Source organism: Lissotriton vulgaris, chromosome 8 (assembly GCF_964263255.1).
Source record: "Lissotriton vulgaris chromosome 8, aLisVul1.2, whole genome shotgun sequence".
In the NCBI taxonomy this organism is placed as follows: Eukaryota; Metazoa; Chordata; class Amphibia; order Caudata; family Salamandridae; genus Lissotriton; species Lissotriton vulgaris.
In genome coordinates this window covers 1,516,401,927-1,516,421,517 of record NC_141696.1, presented here as the reverse complement: position 1 = coordinate 1,516,421,517, position 19,591 = coordinate 1,516,401,927, and the positions used below count along the sequence as shown (strand labels likewise).

General features: G+C 44.3%; 1 protein-coding gene across 2 annotated transcripts in view; it reads right to left on the bottom strand.

The window, feature by feature from the left end:
- LOC147699068 (T-lymphocyte activation antigen CD86-like) overlaps window positions 1-19,591 on the bottom strand; it is a 271,021-nt gene that overhangs the window by 17,576 nt on the left and 233,854 nt on the right. For both annotated transcript variants that reach the window (XR_015299393.1, XM_086935643.1), the window contains exon 5: window positions 5,104-5,148. Coding sequence is in view for 1 of the 2 variants with exons in the window: in XM_086935643.1 (XP_086791769.1) it covers window positions 5,104-5,148 (45 nt within the window). In the remaining variant the exon portion in view is untranslated. The remainder of the gene's footprint in view (window positions 1-5,103; window positions 5,149-19,591) is intronic.

Below are 19,591 nucleotides of genomic sequence, written 5' to 3'. Positions count from 1 at the left end.
ATCCTTTGGCACAGATTGTCAAAACATCAGGTTTTGAAGTAATTTCCTATACTGACGCTACTCAGCTAATCATCTCTGTGGGACAGGACAATGAGGGTACCAGGTGTCGTTTTCAAGACTGCATGAGGAAGATTGCAGCCTGGATGCTCAAGAACTGTCTTCAGTTGAACAGTGCGAAGACGGAGGTGCTGTTGTTTGTCAAAGCCCAACATCTCTGGTCCCCTGACTTGTGACCCTCTGCACTGGGACCTACCCCCTGCCCAAGTCAATTAGCAAAAAATCTGGGTATCAAACTCAACCATAAACTATCCATGAAAAGTCATGTAACTGCCGTAAGAGGGTCATGGTTTGCTACCTTGCAACTCCTGAGGAAAGTTTTCCCCTGGCTCCATCCTCTGCCAGAAAAACACTGATCCAGGTTTTGCTAATCGGCCATTTAGACTATTGCAACACTTTCCTGATGGCAGCCAATGACACCCTTCTGACCAGAATTGCAGGTGGTGCCAAGTTTGGCTGCCTGGTCAGTCTGTAATCTCCCGGCAGGCTCTCCTTCTGCCCCGACCCTCCATTCTCTAAACCAGCTTCCGGTCAGGAGGCGCATTGTCTTTAAGATTGAGTGTCATGCCCACAAAGCCTTATTTGGCAGGTCTCCTTTGTATCTTAAAGACAAACTACGCTACTACTGTCCCTCTCGCACATGAAGATCCAGCGATAAGGTGCTGCTGTCCATCCCCCATGTCCGAGCCTCAAGATAAGGGGGCAGAGCCTTTTCCTAACCTGCTCCAATGATGTGGAATCAGCTTCCAACCTACCTTCGCCGCTGTTCGGATTTTGCTCAGTTCAAAAGACTCTTAAAAACATGGCTGTTTTTAAATACTAGGTGCGTTTCATGTGGAGGTCGAGAGTCGAGATACACCTTTGGGTGCGAGTCTCTGCGCCTTATGAAATGGATCTATAACATAACATAACATAACAGGGATGTAGGAATCTATGTAACCATTGTGGTGTACTTTGTGTGACCACTATTAGTAATTTTAGTAATTAGTAATTTTTTAGTAATTTTAGCAGTAACACTGGGTCACAGCTGGAGGGAGGAGGAGGGAAGTACATTCTACATTATGATTCTGAAGGAACTCTCCGCCCCTCTAGCGAGTTCAGGGGAAGTCCCCCCCTCGACAGAGTCATGCAATGAGATTGCAGACTTCTTTATAGGGAAGGTAGAAAAGATCTATGCATCTTTTCAGACTAATTCTGAACCCACAAATTCGCCAGACCCTAACTGTGAAAATCAGGTTATGGAAAAACGTAGGAAGTTTGTGGTCCCCCAAGCAGAGGAGCTAATTAACATCTTATCGGACATTCACTCTGGCTCTCCCTTAGATGCGGTCCCAGCGAGGATTCTTCGCAGTCATCTTCCCCAGGTAGCGGAGCAAATAGGTAACATGGCTTCTCTTTCCTTCCATGAATGCCTAGTTCCGGACATCTGGAAACTGGCCCAAGTTGTCCCGATAAAAAAGAAAGCCCATATTAGCATAACTCAATTAGACAACCTTAGACCAATCTCCCTCCTTCCCTACTGTGCGAAGGTAGTAGAGAAATTGGTTAACCGACAGCTGGTGAGCTTTGTGGAGGAAAATAAGCTCCTCCACTCGTCTCAGTCGGGATTCAGAGCCAAACACTCGACTGAGACCGCCCTCCTCCTATCGACAGAACTGCTGTGGTGTAGGGCGGATGAGGGTCACACGGCCGCACTGGTCCTATTGGACTTAAGTGCGGCGTTTGACACCGTATCGCACTCCGTATTACTGGACCGTCTGAGTGAGAAGGGAATAACCGGGCCTGCCCATGAGTGGTTGGTTTCCTTCCTTAAGAACAGGATATTTCAAGTGCATTGTCCACCATGTAAATCCAGTATAAGATGTCTTAGACAAGGGGTTCCACAGGGCTCAATTTTGAGCCCCACGTTATTCAATCTGTACATGGAACCCCTTGCCAAACTGGTGGAGTCATATGGTGTTGCCATAGTCTCCTATGCAGACGATACACAACTGGTGATCAACCTGTCCCGTGATCCAGTTGTGGATGCTGAGAACTTCTCGGCCTGCTTGGTGGCACTTGATGGGTGGATGATGCAGAACTATCTCCGCCTCAATGGTAATAAGACGGAAGTTCATATCGTTGGTCCCTGTCCTTCCATCTGGACATCTGCCTGGTGGCCCATAGAACTGGGCTCTGTCCCTGCCCCGGTGGACACAGTCAAAAACCTTGGCATTCTTCTTGATTCTAATCTAGCCTACACTAATCATGTTGGTAATGTTGCCGGTAAATGCTATGGCATCTTGAAGGTCCTGAGGAAAATCCTGGACCTACTGCCCCCCAGCACCAGAAAAACAATGGTACATGCCTTGGTCACCTCCCATTTAGACTATGGGAACTCCCTCCTATGTGGACTCAGTAAAAAAGGCCTAACACAGTTGCAACGCGTCCAGAACGCAGCTGCCAGGCTGGTCCTGAACCTCCCTAAGAGAGCCTCTGGGAAACATGCATTGCGTTCCCTGCACTGGCTCCCAATAAAGGAACGAATTAAATTTAAAACTATGTGCATTACCCACCGTATAGCTCACAAAAAAGCACCTCCATATCTCCAGGACTTGCTTCCAATCTATCGTCCCTCACGCCCTCTCAGGTCGATGGGCAGCATGCTATTAGTGGTTCCACGGATCCACAGAGCAAGGATGGGAGGACGGTCCTTTAGACACCTTGCCAGTAAAGATTGGAATGACCTGCCCATCGAATTGAGGATGGAACCGTCTGAAACTAGGTTCAGACAGAGGTTGAAAACCCATCTCTTCCCCAAGACATAATCTGCATAGTCTCCCCTGACCCTAGTGCTCATCCTCTGTGAGCTAAGCTGAAGAGATGTTTAGTGGGATTGTCAGCGCGGGGACGCACTGTTCCTTGTGCAACCAGGCGCTTAACAAATGTCATTAATAATAAATAATAAATACATGAGGCTTATTAGAGAAACGGGTAGAGGAAGTTAGAATGATATCTCCACCCACAGGTTTTTTTGGGCGAGTAGCAGTGGCTCCCTAGATCAGGGTCAGGATCGGTTGGTGAAGCCTGAGAGGTGAGGCTTAAGGTAGGGTTAGGCAGGCGGAGGCCATGAAGTTGGCCTTCTTGCCGGGTGGACTCAGTAGCTTCTGTGCACCGTCACACCCCAAAGTTAGTGGGATTTCTTTTAGGTCATCAATAGTGTCTGAGTAGCAGTAGTGGTGGTCGGAGTCGGGTTGATTTAAGACTTTTTTTTACTTTTAAAGGAGTTTCTTACGTAATCTGCCTTCTCTCTTGGCTGCAGGTGGTAGGTTAACTTTGGTGATACAGATCAGTAGTTTTAAGAGTTACCACTGTAGAGCAGATACAGGGAAAACAAGGGTCTAAAAAGGAGGAATGAGAATTGGTGTACTGCTCAGGGTGCCAACTAATATAGACACATGGATGTCTGATTTATTAATTTATGCCAGAGATTATTGTGAAAAATATCCAACAAGGTCGGTAGCTCTGTTTAAGTCCATTGATTTTATTCACAGGACACAACTACATTTTTGGAGGTGCTGCTTGGTTGTGTTAGGACTAGGCTATCCTCTTTTAGGTTTACATCTATAATAACTTATAGAACCCCACCGAAAGCCCCTATAAGTGTAAACAGGAAAACACTGAGAAACACCTGCACAACCACAAGCTACAATGCCATTAAAAAAAAGTGGGAGAGAATAACCCATTTAAATGTCTTTCTTGCAGAAGAATACAAAACTGTCAAATAAGTTTAACCATTCAAGGCTTAGAAATACCATCTATTCTGAACCTAGTTGGTTTGTCGAGAACAGCAGCACTTGGTTACCTTATGAAGGTTTTTAGTGGGGAATAAATTACAACTTGGAATTTGGAACTGTGATCTAAAGATATAGACCAACCGAGGTGAACCACAGCCACAACTTCTAAAATACAATGGGTTAATAAATGAATGCTCCAGGTTGAAACATGGTGTCTAGTTCCAGATGACAAGCAGACATCTGAATGTCATGTCGAGGCACATCATCTGGGCCTGGCTGGACTTTAACTCCCTGTGATTTGATGATCATGAACAGCGCCTGGATACCAGTAGTGCTTTATAAATCTACTGAATGATTGGACTATGAAATTGTGGGTGCTCGTTAGAGGATGTGTCCTGCTCACTGAGAAAACAACATGAACAGCTCCACCACACACTGTTTCTCAATCTCCTATTTCCTTTGAATTATGCGATTGTGCGGCCGCGACGATGTTCACATAATTATAAATTTGCCGCATTTGCCACATAGTCCATCTTCTCCAGCATAATCTGCAGATTTTAACACCAAAAAAAATGGTTCAAAAGTTAGTTAATGACACGTGTTGATGCACAGTAGAAGGACCTTTGCAAAGGTTGACTGGTCACCTTTCTGTAGCTTATTGCTATATTTGGGTGTTAATGTTAAACTGGTACTAATGAAGTACAACTAATGCCCAGACAGTGTTAACAAGTTAAGAAATGACCAAATAATGAAGTATTACTATACAAAATGTGCTGCATAACGCCACGCAATTAGCCTTTTATTGCTGCATAATTTACTCAACTCTGCTGCATAATTTGACCATCCCCTGCCACACAATTCCAGTGGCTCTGTCTATAGGTATTGTATGAGGGAAATATATAAGGTTTACTGATAGAGCAAGCCCCTGGAGATTGCCTTCCCCTGGGGGGCCATGTAGTGGGCAAACCCCATACTGCATTTTAGCTGGGACGCCCTGGTGGTCCCAGAAACCCCGGCCTGGGCCAGTTTTAGCACAAGGCAATTATGAGGGTGCCTCAGGAATGTTTTGGGGTATCGTATCTCGCCATATAAGTATTAAAATGGGTGTCATTATTGGGGGTGGGTGTGTAAAAATAATTCTTCAGCTGGGACGCCAAACCCCTTGCCTTTTGCCCTGATCCTCTGCTTGTAGTCAAGGCCTCTGGTGGAGCCTGCTGTGCTTTACATCTGTTCTGAGAGCTCACCTGGCCAGCGCTCCTCTGATACTCACCTCTTCTCTGCTCAGCAGCGGATACGTAGGAAGGCCTCTCGTTGCCTATGAGAAAGAAGAAGTAGAAAAGTATTCAGAGGCTGGCTTGGAGGAGCAACTGACTAAAACCTTCAGGAGACATGTTCAGGGATAAGGCATGGAGTTTCATGGTGACACCAGCAAAAAGTTGTCTTGACATTTGAGAATTTAGCTCCACTACCGATACACAAATTACATGTTTGAGTTCTGCTGTATATAAAAAAAAAAATGATAAAAAATGTGGTGGTTTTACAAAAAAGTTCTACATGGGTAGAAATATTCCATTTGAGCCTTCCCTGAGCTCACCCAAAGAACATTAACTAATAGTGCCTGATTCAGTACATCAATTTGTGTAGTCAGCCGCCACGTCTCATCTTCAATGCCCTACCAATGGTCTGTGATCAGCATTTTTCGTGCCAGCCACCTTTGTAGGAGTAAATGCATACTCCTCCAGCTTTGGGGACCAATACTTACCTTGGTACTCAACGCTGCCGTAACTACCATGATTCCACCAATATGGGGTGACTCCATTATAGTACCAATCTATAAAAAGGGGGACAAAGCCCTGGCAAGTAATTACCGGCCCATCAGCCTGCTCGACTCGTCTGTTAAAATTATGAGCAGAGTCCTGCTTCTCAGACTAGAGGAGTGGGCTGATGAGAATGGAATTCTTTCAAATTCACAATATGTATTCAGGAAGGGAAGAGGGACCCTAGATCAGTGCCTGAATCTAGAGTTGTTGATAGGCAAGTACACCAGAGCCAAACCCGGCAACATCTATCTTTGCTTTGCTGACCTTAGCAGTGCTTTTGATTTAGTTAATCACTCACTTCTTTGGTCAGTTTTGCTTGATATGGGCGCCCGAAAGAAATGATCTTTTTTCTCGCCAGACTATACAGCAAGCTGAAAACATGTATTCGATATGGTGTTAGCGGGGAATGTACTAGAAATTTTAATGTGAAACGGGGAATTAGGCAGGGTTGTGTCCTTGCGCCCCTTTTATTTACCCTTTTTGTTAATGGGGTTGAAGTCGCCTTGAAAAGTGTCAAGGCCGATGCTCCACAGGTTGCAGGGGATAGTGTCCCAGTTCTGCTATATGCAGACGACGCGGTGCTCCTGTCACGGATACCCGTTGGTCTGCAGCGTCTGATGGACAAATTCACTGAATTTATCGGGAGCAGGAGACTGTTGATCAACAAGAATAAAGCTCACACGATGACTTGTGGGACTAAGGCGGGCAGAAATCACTCCTTCTTTATAGAAGGGGTTAAAGTGCAGAATGTGAACAGTTTTTGCTACCTGGGGGTAACTTTTACTAGTGATGGTAGGTGGGGGCATGAATTAACGAATGTTCGAACTAAAATGAGCAAAAGCTCTTATGGCATTTTTAAGTTTGCATCTGCTAGGGGACAGGCGTATCAAGGATAAGTTGGAAATCTACAAGGCACGTAGTGTATCCATTGCCCTCTACGGGGCGGGGCTTTGGGGTTACTGCAAAACTGATTGTCTACAGATTGAAGAAAACAATTTTCTTAAGAAATTACTGTGCCTCCCTAAATCCGCTCCAACAGAGTTGATCCATAGAGAGGCGGGGGTGTTTCACCTGACCGAGCTCGCCTCACATAGGCCGCTATTGCTTTACCGAGCAATTTGGCTTAAGGAAGAGACCGAGTTCAATCAACTTATAATCAGGGACTGCCTTGGATTAGACAACTGTATGCAGATACCGTGGCTCAAATATGTTGTAGACTGTCATAAAAGTATCTTTGATATTAATTTGTTGTTAGAAAACTGTCCCCCTAGAGGTCTTGCGAAACAGGAATTTAAAAACATTTTTATGTTACATAAAGCTCATAAACGTTCAGTAATAACTAACTCCCTCGCTACTGTTAAAATTTACAATAAATATATTGCTGTTGAGGGATTTCAGCGCTATCTGAATGTAGTAACCAGGCCAACGCATAGGTTTGTATTGACCAGATTAAAGGTTGGCATTGCTCATGTATTAGTGGCCTTCCCACACCCTAAAAAGCCCCCTGTGGGTCCGTGCCCCTGTGACGGACATTCCAGGCAAAGCACAATGCACTTTATGCTCATCTGCTCCCTATTTCAGAACGTTAGGATCTCCTTTTTAAAGCCATTATTTCTCAAGTATGGAGTTTTAAATGTGGAGGATGCTATGTGTTTGTTGTATAACTTGGACCACCCGACGTATGTTTTTATACTGCCAGTTTTATATGTAAATCTATTGCTTTTAGAAAAAGTATGAGTTTTTAATCATGTCTGCACTTTTTTAATTCTGTTGCCTGTTTGCTGTGCTTTTGTGGTCATTTTTACTATGTGCCGAATAAAGCTTCATGAACTGAACTGAACTGCATACTCCTACAAAGGTGCTATAAATGCTAGGCTCTATTGTTTTGTGGATGGATAAGAATTTTATTGCCCCTACTTATCAGCAAAATGTCCGGCAGGTAGATTGTCCACAAACAAAAAAAATCCCCATTCAGAGATATATTGCAGAAATCACAGAAAGGTACCGACATTATCTTTAGTCACCAGGGGGCATATTATCAAGGAACGGCGTTATAATTATCGCCGCCTTAGTAGCAGAAAACCGCCCTAAAGCGGCGATAATGGGCTTGATAATATGCCCTTGTGAATTCCCATAGAAGTCCATGTTCTAGTGAAACATGGGCTTCTATGGGAATTCTCTACCGCATATTATCAAGCCCATTATCGCTGCTTAAGCGGCAGTTTTCTGCCGCTAAAGTGACGATAATTATAACGCCATGCTTGATAATATGCCCCCATGTGTTTCTAGAGTCACCAGTTACAACAACAAGGATAATGTGTAGTTGTGTCAGTCCAGTTTAACCCTATTCCTACGGAAAAAGGCCTAGATGTGCAGCGTACATATTTCTGCGTCTGAGTGTGCGAATTTCAGGGGATCGCTGTTCACAAATAGCAAATCATTATGCCTGTACAACATTAGATTGTATTTGTGATTTTTTTTTTATTCACTAATTCAAATAGCAATTTCCTAATAGCAATTTCTTGTTAGTTGCTATTTTGTGAGCCACAATTTGCATTTTTAGTGAGCCTTGCATTGGCATTTGCTTATGACATCACAAGTAGGAAGTGACCCGCCCCTTCTACACTACAGTGCAATAGAGTACTCATTTCAGAGATGTCTAATGGCCTCATTTAATAGAGGGTGGTACTGACTTATCCATAACAAGCATTGGCTAAGACAATAGGTCTCGCCTAAGCAAGAGCTATTGGCTTTGCCGATATGTTTTAGCTATGTTGAACGCCAGCGTGCCTACTGTTCAGCATTGCTAAAAGTTCGTGGGGTAAAGGAGAGTGGCGTGGAAGGAAGTGTTGTAAAGTGGAGTAGAGTGGAGTGTTATGGAGTGGCGTGGAGTGGCTTAAAGAGACGCAGAGTACAGTTGAGTGGCATGGAGTGAAGTGAAGTGCATGCAGTGGCATAGAATGGCGTGGTGTAGAGTGTTGTAGAGTCTCGTGGAAGAAGAAGGTCGTACAGTGAAAGGGCATACAGTGGAGTAGCATTGAGTTGCGTAGATTGGAGTAGAGTGGTGTAGAAATGGTGTAGAATAGGGTGGAGTGGCGTAGAGGGTGTTGAGTAGAGTGCAGTAAAGTATCGTAGAGCAGACTGGCATACAGCAGAGTATATTGTCATAGAGTGAAGTGGCATAGTGTAGGAGAGTAGACTGGCACAGAGAGGAATAGAGTGTTGCAGAGTTGAGTTGCGTAGAGCGATGTGACAGGGTGGAGTGGCATAGAATGACAGTGGAGTGGAGCAGAGTGGAGTAGTGTGTCAAATGATAGAGTGGAGTAAAGGGACATAGAGGGACTTAGAGTAGGTGAAGTAGAGTTTAATGGAGCAGAGTGTCATAGAGTGTATTGTCATAGAGTGCATTAGAGTAGCCTAAAGTGAAGTGGCATAAATTACAGATGTGCAGAGTAGTTTGGCATAGAGTGCACTGGTTTTCAGTAAAATGGTGTAGCGTGCAATGGCATAGAGTGTAGTGACGTAGAGTAGAGTGGTGTAGAGTAGAGTGGTGCAGAGTAGATCGTAGTGGCGTAGAGTGCAATGGCATGGAGTGAAGCAGGGTGGATTAGAGAAGCATAGAGTGCAGTAGTATAGAGTAGATTGTTTCAGAGTAGAGTGGAGCAGTGCACAGTAGAGTACAGTGGCTTAGAGTACAGTGGTGTAGAGGGCAGTGATGCAGGGTAGATTAGAGTGGCATAGAGTGGATTGGCATAGAGTGCACTTGTGTGGATGTGAGTGGTACAGAGCAGAGTGCATTGGCGTAGAGTGCAGTGGCATAGAGTGCTGTGGTGCATATTAGAGTAGTAAGGGGTAGAGTACATTGGCATAAAGTAGAGAGGCATAGATTGAAGTGGCGTAGAGTGGAGTGCAGCAGACTAGAGTGCAGTGATGCAGTGTGGAGTGGTGTAGTGGGGCATTGTGCAGAGTAGAGTGCAGTGGTGTGGAGTGGTGCAGAGTAGAGTGCAGTGCCGTAGAGTGGTGCAGAATAGAGTGGAGTAGGGAAATGTGGTGTATGCATGGTGTGGTAGAGTATAGCCATTACAGACAACACATTTGCACAGAAATACAGTTTTACCAATAAAAATATACAGCACACAAATAATAATGTGTGAAAAATGTCATCACCTAGTGAGTGGATTTGTTTTGATGGTATTCAAATATTTCGTTCCACTACACTTCAGAATTACCCAAAATATGCTTTATTTGTACTGTCCTAATTCTGATATATTCTGAAATATCTGCACAGTTCATTTACAGTCATTGAAATTTTGCTGTGTGCTATACTAGAAAAAAATAACATTGTATAGCCTACCTCAAGCTAGCAGTACCCAGCATAATTGTCAAATAAATCCTCTCACTTTTAACTGAGAGAAAGAAAAGTAAACACCAAGCTCCTTGGAAGACCGTTGCCGACATTTGACCTCTGTCTTTGAATGCACAGCAAATGTGACAAGATAAGAACAAGAATTAAAAGCATGTTTAAAGAAATCCAGTACTGGTAAAAAAATACAGTAAATGTGGTTTGGGCAAGGGCAGGCACAAACAGAAGCTGGACAGCCTCAAACAAATAAAGGCAGCAAATAGAAAGCAAATAAAAGATTCAATTCAGGTAGTAGTGGTCCCCAGTGGGAAAAAATTACTGCACCTCAAATATGAATGCGTTGACTTCAATCAAGTCATGTGTGAATATATTGATAAAGCAAGTTCTAGTCAAGGTGAGCTGCTATATAGGTTCAGTTCACCTACTACCAAAAGGTGCTAATTGCATATTAGAAATCTAATGTGCACCAACATATATAGAATAGAACCTTGTTCAGCACTCTCGTAGGTAAATGCAGTTGACCATCATGTCATGGATAAGGTTAACAACACAAATATATTTAAACACAACTTCACATTTAGCAAAACAATTCAAAGGTAATTAGATCTCTTCACGAAATATAGATAAATGCAAGCGTCCATCAATCCATATTCCCTTGTTGGTTTATTCATTTGGTACTTCCAGCAAAGATTCAGCCAACTTTTTTTTATTCTACTGTTTTATTAGTAAAAAGGGCTGGTATTGGGAGGTGTATGTTGGGCAGCCATGATAATTGAGGACCTGATTCCAAGCTTGACGGTCTGACTGCCGTACCGTCGCAGCCGCGGTCCAAAGAAGACCCGAAACCAGTCCTAGGAAGCTTGTTTCTAGTCCAAGGAGGACCTGGCCTGGCAGTTCGGGCTAGATTAATTCCATGGAGAGCAGGGTCAAGACTGACTTGCATATAGCTGGAATGGCAGAGGAAGCAAAAAAGCAATGGATTTATGTCCAGATCTCTGTAATGTGGTGAATGTTTGACATTGTTCAGCAGTCTGTCCTTTTTTTTTTTGATTTCAAAAGATTTAATTAGAAGAATTTTTTTTTTACAATCACAGTACAGAGTAAGACAAAAACGAAGGCAATACTGCTCTTGCTGTTGCGTCAAACATAACTGTTGATAAATTCTGGCTTACTGAGACGCTTGAGTGATGCTTATACATAATCGACTTATATCCTTGGCAGCACTTTAGCGTTCCTGTGCGTTGCCTTCGTAGGTAGGAAAAGACGATGTATAGAGGTGAGTAGGAGAAAAGGCGAGAGGAAGAAGGAAAATGGACACGAGTTTGGTAGGTGGTTGGTGGCTTTGACTACAGAGCTTAGTGACGGGCGGCACCAGGGTGGGGGTGGGGGGATGGTCGGTGGTGGTGTACGGCGGTGCGGTATGTTCACGGCGGTTTTTGCGAATCAAGGTATTTGTCCAGGGAGGGTCACATCTCGTTGCCCCGGCCGTCCTGAGAGGTGTGGTTTTTTGTTATGTTGTCTGCTCCCCTTAGGAAGGTGACCCAGTTGAACCAGACTTTGACAGTGGCTTTCCCTGTGTCCTTCCAGTTAGAAAGGATAGTCTTAGGGGCCGCCATGAGGAGTAGGTCAATGAGGCTCCTGTCGTTAATAGAGTATCTCTGGGGCCACGAAGGCGTTTGTTATGCTGAGGATGTCTAGTTGCGTTGTGTACCCCATTACGTTATAGATGAAATCTCTTACCTTCCCTCAGAATGTCTTTACTTTAGGGCAGTGGATGATAATATGTGCTAAGTCTCCTTTTTGTTTCTGGCAGAATTGTTCTTTTTGCACTTTTATTCTGAAGGCATTTTCTAGCTCTAAAAAAGGTCTGTTTATGCTGCTCTGATACAGCTTCCATGTCACTGATGGGCCTTGTGTGCATGACTCAGCAATCCTCTTGTCTTCCTCAGTTCTTCTAGCCCACCCTTCTTCCACCCACAACCAGGTTTTTGGACCTTCTCTTACTCTGAATAATCAAATGATTTAGCCTATTTTCTCTCCGCCAGCTTCAGTCATCTAGTCGAACCGATGTTGTTTCTCATCAATTCAACCAAACAAAACACACCAACCACAGTTATTACAGATCAACAATGTTTCTCATCTGACGCAGCCACCTGTCCACATTCTCTCCACCCCAATGGTCTCCTATCTCGCTCTCCCCACCTCTATTCAAGTCTTTTATACAGCTACTAGCAGCCTGCCCCAGCGTTGCCTGAGGTAGAAGGGGGCTGGGGGCTGCATTTCAGGTTTGCGTGCTCTCCCGCCCAGGCCCCCGCCCGCCACAACATTGTCTGTGTCCCAGTTTTCCCTACCCCCGCCTGCCCTGACATTCCCCAGCAGCCTGTGCCCCGCCCGCCCACCCCGACCCTGGCTGCCCCGGATTCTTACCTTGCCTCTGCTGCTCACACCGCCGGTCCATATTTCTCCGCTCCGCCGCTCTGCCACTCACCACTTGTCCGCCGCCGCTCCTCCCCGCGCCATATCCGCCTCTCCGCTCCGCCGCTGGCCTCACTTCACCGCTCCTCCCCTGCGCGCCATGTCCGCCGCTCCTGGGACGCTGCTCCTCCCCTGCTCCTGACGTGACGACGCACAGTCGCGGCCCGCGCTACTTTGGGGGAACTACTTTTTGTAAAAATGTAACTTTTTTTTATAACGTTTATTTTTTAAAATTTTAAAGCCTATGACCATCTACACACCCTGCCGATTTCAACGGTGTATCGGGTGTGTAGATTGGCGCTGTGGTTCCCGAGTTTACCTTGCCTAAAGGTGCAAGTTCTCTTTTTATAATAGTAGTATAGATTCCTCCCTAAGCCCCTTTCACCAGAGCAAACCAAGGCTGATTCCATCCTCTCACCCATAGTTAAGACAGTGTCCACCTGCCTCACCCTCACCAAACTAACACTGCTGCTCCCCTGCCTGTAAATATTTCAGCTAAATCCTGACACATCCCCACCCCAAAACAAAGAAGACTGTTTCTTATCTGCCTCACCCTGGCTAAACCAACACTGCTACTCACTTACATCGAATAATTAAACCAAGAGTCATCCAACTCCTCCCCCACAGCAAGAATTGTATATAGCTCCTCATTTAATTCAATCAGATTGGAAGTCTCCAACACAACATGGCCTAACTCAGTGGTTCCCAAACGGTGTGCCATGGCTCCCTGGGGAGCCTCCAAACCAAGTGAGGGGAGCCGTGCACTAAGCACTTTAATGCATTTGTTGTTGAAGGGTCTGTTGGCTTCCGCTAACCTAATTGAACTTAAATGCATGATGTTGATGATTTGTAAGTGACATGCCTAAAACTGTAAACGTAGTCCTTAATTGATAGCATGTCGAGTGACTTGGACTCCATAATTCACTGGATTCCCACGTTCCAACACTCCCAAAGTAGGCAGAAGATGCCTGATTTATTTTGTTAGACTTATTAATAGTTTCATTTTTTCCAAATGCATTTTACACCAATACAGGTTATCAGGAAAATACAGCTGTCCTGTCAATTAAACACACTAAGTATTATTAAGCATTGACATTTGTACTTGAATCATAGGTACTTCCAGTACACCTTTCTTTTAGTACACACACATTTCTAGACAGACCTGCTCTCTCCTGGAGCATAGGGAAGGAAGTAAAACACCATATATGGCATAATGCCAACATTTGGAAGCAAGAAAAGGGGACGTTTAAAATAAAAGATATATTTTAGTTGCATTGATTTGGAGGCATTTTTAGGGAGGAGACAGCTAAAATAAAGCTCTATGTCGTTTACAAAATTGTGAGTCACCCTGCTGAGACAGGTGTGTTGGCTTGTATGACATGGGTAGAAATGGAAGTGTATGCAAAAATTCTTCAAGCGCAGAAACACTTTGGCAACGGGGCCTAGATGCATAGGGGTACTATCTAGTACTGTAAGTGGGATAAAAAAGTTTGAGAGGGTTCTCTGAAATGGGTAAAAAAGTGTAACTAGGAATATTTTATTAGAGGTGCCACCTTAGTAATCCAAGGCACCCTGTATATATTATTATAATACCTTTTATCAGCTTCATCACAATCATTTTCAGGGAGAAAAATGCAAGTAGTCCTGACGCCGGGATTACACCACCCCACCCTCCAAAGAAATAACAGTTGGGAGCCACGGCAATGGCCAATGGGTCAAGGGAGCCGTGGGAAAACGTTTGGGAACCACTGGCCTAACTCATGCTGTTACTTCCTCGAATCACCTTATCCAATTTGATAATGGTGCCTACTTCCATGTGACCTACTAGCCCTGACACTGACCAACTCGTTAGAACAAAACAGCCACTATTCGCCCGCCCTTCCTAGACCAACCATCATCTTACTTATTACATGTGGTTTTCTATAATGTGGACCAGCCCTATAGGATAGCAGAGCACTTTACAGGACAGTAGAGAGGCATAAGAAATCCATAGATTACAGAAGAGACTGTATACAGAAACAATAGATCGTATGTACAAACAATAAACAGGAGAAATAAAAAGATGTGTGAAGAAATCATAGGTCACCTGTCACAAATTGCCTATTAACAAAGATTTTGTGTTACCAGACAAGGGCGTCTCTACCAGATGTGCCCCCTCACTCCTGTCCCCCAAAGAATGGCAGTTGCCTATCTCAGGAGCAGGGTCAAGACTGATTTGCATAGGGCTGGCTCTAAACCGGGGCAGCATGGTGAGCATAAGAACGATGGATCTAACCCAGAGCTCTTTACTGGGTGAATGTTTGATTTGTTCCGCATTCCGCCCTTCATCTGAGTGCCTTTTGCTTTCTCACTTTAAGTGCGCCGGGTATGCCCAGACGTGGTTCCCGGGCTCACTTTGCCACTGGATTTAAGCTAGACTGGCTGATGAGGGGTGATGCACTGAAACTGGTCCCAGGATGCTTGCTTCTGGTCAAGGGAGGACCTGGCTTGGCGGATCGGGCTGGACTGTTCCTGTGAGGAGAAGAGTCAAGACTGATTTGCATATGGCTTGGTGCAAACACTAAGCATGTGAAGCAACACAAAATATTAACACAGCTGTTACAAAAAGTAGTATTTACAGAAAGTGGTACTATGATGGTTTTCTTTGGAGCTCAGGGTTACGGTTGGGTAAAAACAATGGGCGAACTTGGCAAAATCTACCTTTTTCCTCTTTATTTATTTATTATTTTTGAGATTTTTAAAGCGCTCAAATACCCACAGGTGTCTTGACGCTACGGACAATGGCATATGCTGGTGGAGTGAGTTATTGGTTGAATAGCCAGGTTTTTTGACAATTTTCTGAAGGTTAGCAGAGAATGACATGATCTGATGTGAAGCGGTAGTGAATTCCAAAGTTTTGCAGTGGAGACGATAAATCGCTTATCGCCCCATGTAGCAGTTTTAACGCGAGGAACCTTCAGCAAAAGCACAGTGGCTGAGCGAAGGGCCTGCTTAGAGGTATACATAGCTAACTCCTTTATTAGACATTGAGGTCCAAAGTTACGCGAGGCCTTAAAGGTGATGCCCAATGCCTTAAATTTAATGTGATTTTTCACCAAGAGCCAGTGATACTGTTTGATGACATGAGCGATTGGCTTAAACTTGGGCATTTTGGATAACATTCTGGCCGCTGCGTTCTGGACAGATTGTAACTTTTGAGTGACCTTATTTTGTGCATTTACAAATAGCCCAATACCGTAGTCAATAGAGGACAAGACTAGAGTACTGTCCTGACATGGTTTTTGGCTCTATTTCTGAGTGATGATGACTTTAAGCTTGCTAACATCTATAATCTGTATTCTTGCTTTGTGTTGGCCCTTTTAGCCCTTTCTTCCAGACCTAGAAGAGGATAGCTGCTTTATATGATGATAGATCCCTTATTCTTGACTCTAATCCATCTATTGCCTATTGGCTTTGACATAATTATGTGTCCTTTCATCATCCTGCCTATAGTAGAGGGTGGATCCTGTAGTCCTGACTTTATATTACATATTGGTATGGTTTGTGTAGGTACTCTGACAGAGTTAAGTGTTATAATATCCTTCTCAGGCCTACAAGGCCCAGAACTAGAGAGACTCCATTTCGCTTTCTATCCCTGCAGAACTGAGATGCTTGCAGGGTAAAGGTAATGTTTTAGTTTTGAGCTGTTGTCCACTTGGGAGAACCGGTCTGGGCCAGCCCTTATCGGTAGGCTGTATTATTCTCTGTGTGGAAGACACCACAAAAGGCCGGCCGGCTGGGTGTGTGTCCTTGACGCAGAATGGTGCAGGGATCTGATGAGCGGCGGGCTGATGGCTGGAACTTTCCATGAGGAAACAGCATTCCATATTAGTGAAGTGCAGAGGCGGAGTCAGTTAGTTGAGCTGGAGTTGCAGACAGAGTTGAGTTGGAGGAGGAGAAAGAGTTTGAGCTGGAAGCAGTTGAGTTGGATTGGAGCAGAGGAGAGGAGTGGAGTTGCAGAAGGAGTGGAGAATCAGAAAGAGTTTGAACTGGAAGGAGTTCAGTGGATGATTGGAGCAGAAAGAGTTAAGTGCAGAAGGAGAGGAATTGGATCAGAGGAGAAGAGACAGAAGATGCTTGGAACAGAGAGAAGACAGACAGACAGTCAGTGAGCTGGAATTGAAGGAAGAAGTCAGAAGCAGTTACTTATCAGGAGGAGTTGTGAGCAGCTGGAGTCTGAAGTGATGCCTTTTGGAAGAGACTGAAGTTATATCGTGGATTAATTAGTGGGAGCAGCTGGAGTGAATTGGACATTGGAACAGAGACAATCAAACAGAGTGAAGAAGCTAGTGGAGCGAACGGTTATCAGAGTGGCAGAAACCATTAGACTGAAGTTGGAAGGTGGAGAGAGTTCGTGGGGGAGAGGAATCCAGTGCAGAGTGATCAGCGCAGATGTGTGTCCAAGAGTGCAGGAGAGGATCTAAGACGAGCTAAGGCACAGACGAGAGAGGAGCCCAGATGACAGCTAGAGCAAGACCCCACACTCCTTAGGTGATATTGTTCTTTAATCTTTAAATATTAACCTTGTCCTTATACTATATGTCTAATCCTTTTCCTTTCAGCGGTGTGTTACAGTTCCTGTTAGTTACAGAGACCCTGCAGATTTGTGTATGTGTCTATTCCCATTTTATTGTTATTGTAATAAAGATACCCCAGTTCTTAGTGAACCAGCATGTGCCTCGTATTCTTGTTTAATCAGGGTAACCTGTTCTTCTAGCCAGGCATTGTTTTCATGAACGGATGTAATTCCCGGTCAGGTAAGTAGTGACTGAGCAATGAGGGAGAGAGGGGCCCCTCGATGTGAAGACTAGATTGCACATTCTCTAATTTGGTAAGTTGTGGTAATTCCTAATATTGTAGTATCATATCCTGAGTAGCCAATGAGAGATTCCTTCCAAAGGTACTCATAGGAAAGTGATCGTTGTTGGTAAGCGGCGTTAATGAGAACACCAGGCGGGAAACTGGTGCATAGGTCCGCCGGATTGCGGATCAGGCTGTGAGTGAGAGAACACTAGGGAGGACACTAGTGAATAGGTCCGCCGGATTGTGGACCGGGCTGTGAGGGAGAGAACACTAGGGGGGAACACTAGTGTGTAGGCACGCAGGATTGCGATTTGCCGAGCAAGCACTGACTGTGGTCAGTGTGTAATGGTAACTAATCAGAACTGCCCCAGGGTAGATTAGTCTGGACCCATGTGGTCGCGAGACTATGAGGTATGAGTGTGGTATAGGGCATGGACGTCCTTAGTAATCAGTGAGTATTCCTAGTAATCCCTATAGATTTAGTGGTGTTTCTGATGATATGAGCTTGTATATTGCGAGTTCCCCATCCTCAGGTAGGTACCCAGGTGCCTGAACAGATGGGTCCTGAGGAGGGAGGTGGTTACGTTCCGGCTGGGTTGGAGGTGCTCTGAGGAGCTGATCCTATCTGGTCCGAGAATCCGGCCGTTACATCTGGCGTAGTCTGCAGCTTCGCACAAGTTGCGCAGAGGAGGGAGCCCTGGACATGTTTTGGATAGTTTCTCATAAGTTGTGGGGGAGTGCCATAATCGCCAGTTACATCTGGCATAGTCGGCAGCTTCGCACATGTTGCGCAGATGAGGGAGCCCTGGTCATGTATTTGGATAGTTTCACATAAGTTGTGGAGGAGTGCCCTAATCGCCAGTTACATCTGGCGTAGTCGGGCAGTTTTGAATTAAGCGCAGAGGAGGGAGCCCTGGACTTGTATTTGGACATAAACCCCTTTAAATTTGACATCTGGGAACAGTCTGTGACTTGCATGGTGAGGTGTAGTGCCTGACCTATGGGCTTGAACTTTTGGAGTGTAAGGAGATTGCAGTACATCATGGCATTTGACTTATGCAGGGTGGAAGAAATGCTTTTCATCTTGGTGTTTGAACTGTCAGGCTTGAAGGGTGACATTACATGAGGGAGCCAATTCCATCTTGGTATTGATGTAGTTGTACATATGTGTATGAAAAATGCTTTTACATTACCCATTAAATTGCTTGCTGCATTTGCTTATGCTGTGCAATGTGAAATGTATTCAATGTAATATGACTTGTGGTGTTCCTTGTAAATAGCTCCTTGTAAATATGGCTTGTGAGGAGCATGTTCTCATTTTGACTTGTTGTGTTCCTTGTGAATTGCGCCTTGTATATATGCCTTGTGAAGAGCATGTCATTATTGTGACTTGTTGAGTTTCTTGTAAATATGGCTTGTGAATAGCGCCATGTGGATATGGCTTGTACAGAGCATGCTATTGTTGCGTTAGGCAGGAGAGAGCTGGATCTCTTTCAAATGCTTGAAGAAATTGTTTTGAAGATGTGCGTACGTGTTATGTGAAAACGTGGAGTGATAAGTTCTTGAATTTCCCATGTACTGCAGACATTGAGGAATGATTGTGTTTGAGCTGCCAAGGGGTTAATATCTTGGATTGAGATGGCAGTATTTATTTTAACATGCTGTTTAACATGCATGGTTATGTGAGCTGACACTAAAAGTCAGTGATTGTTTGGATGAATGATGGTTTGATTTAACTTTTTCATTGGTTGCTGGGTTCGCCTATGTGCTTTGTCAGCTTGCTGACAGAATGGTAACATCTTGCATGGAGAGAAAAGCAGTGTTCATTTAACATTCTATTCGAAATGTGTCCACTAATTTGTGTGGGTTTGCCTTTGAACGCATGATTTAATGTGTCTGACTTAGAGGTCGGAAAGTTATAAATCAACCAGTCGGATTGAGATAAGGGTTTTCAGCTGTGGATGGTGCACGAACCAGTGTTTTAGAATTAGTGCTTTAACGGTTGTGAAGAACAAAATAAAACAGACCCATCATAGAATGTGCTTTTAATTAGGGAAATGCAACCGTGTGCTTTTAAAAAAAAAATGTTCTAGTAAATATAAATGATTAATTTACCTGACGCAAGCTGCCCTTTAGAACAGCGTGCGAAAGTAAACCCACTCAGTTAGAAAAAATGGCTATTTGAAAAAAAATGAATCTGGCCCTTTTAATAGGTAGAATAGAAAAGCTTGCACACTAAATTATGAATTCTTGGTTAT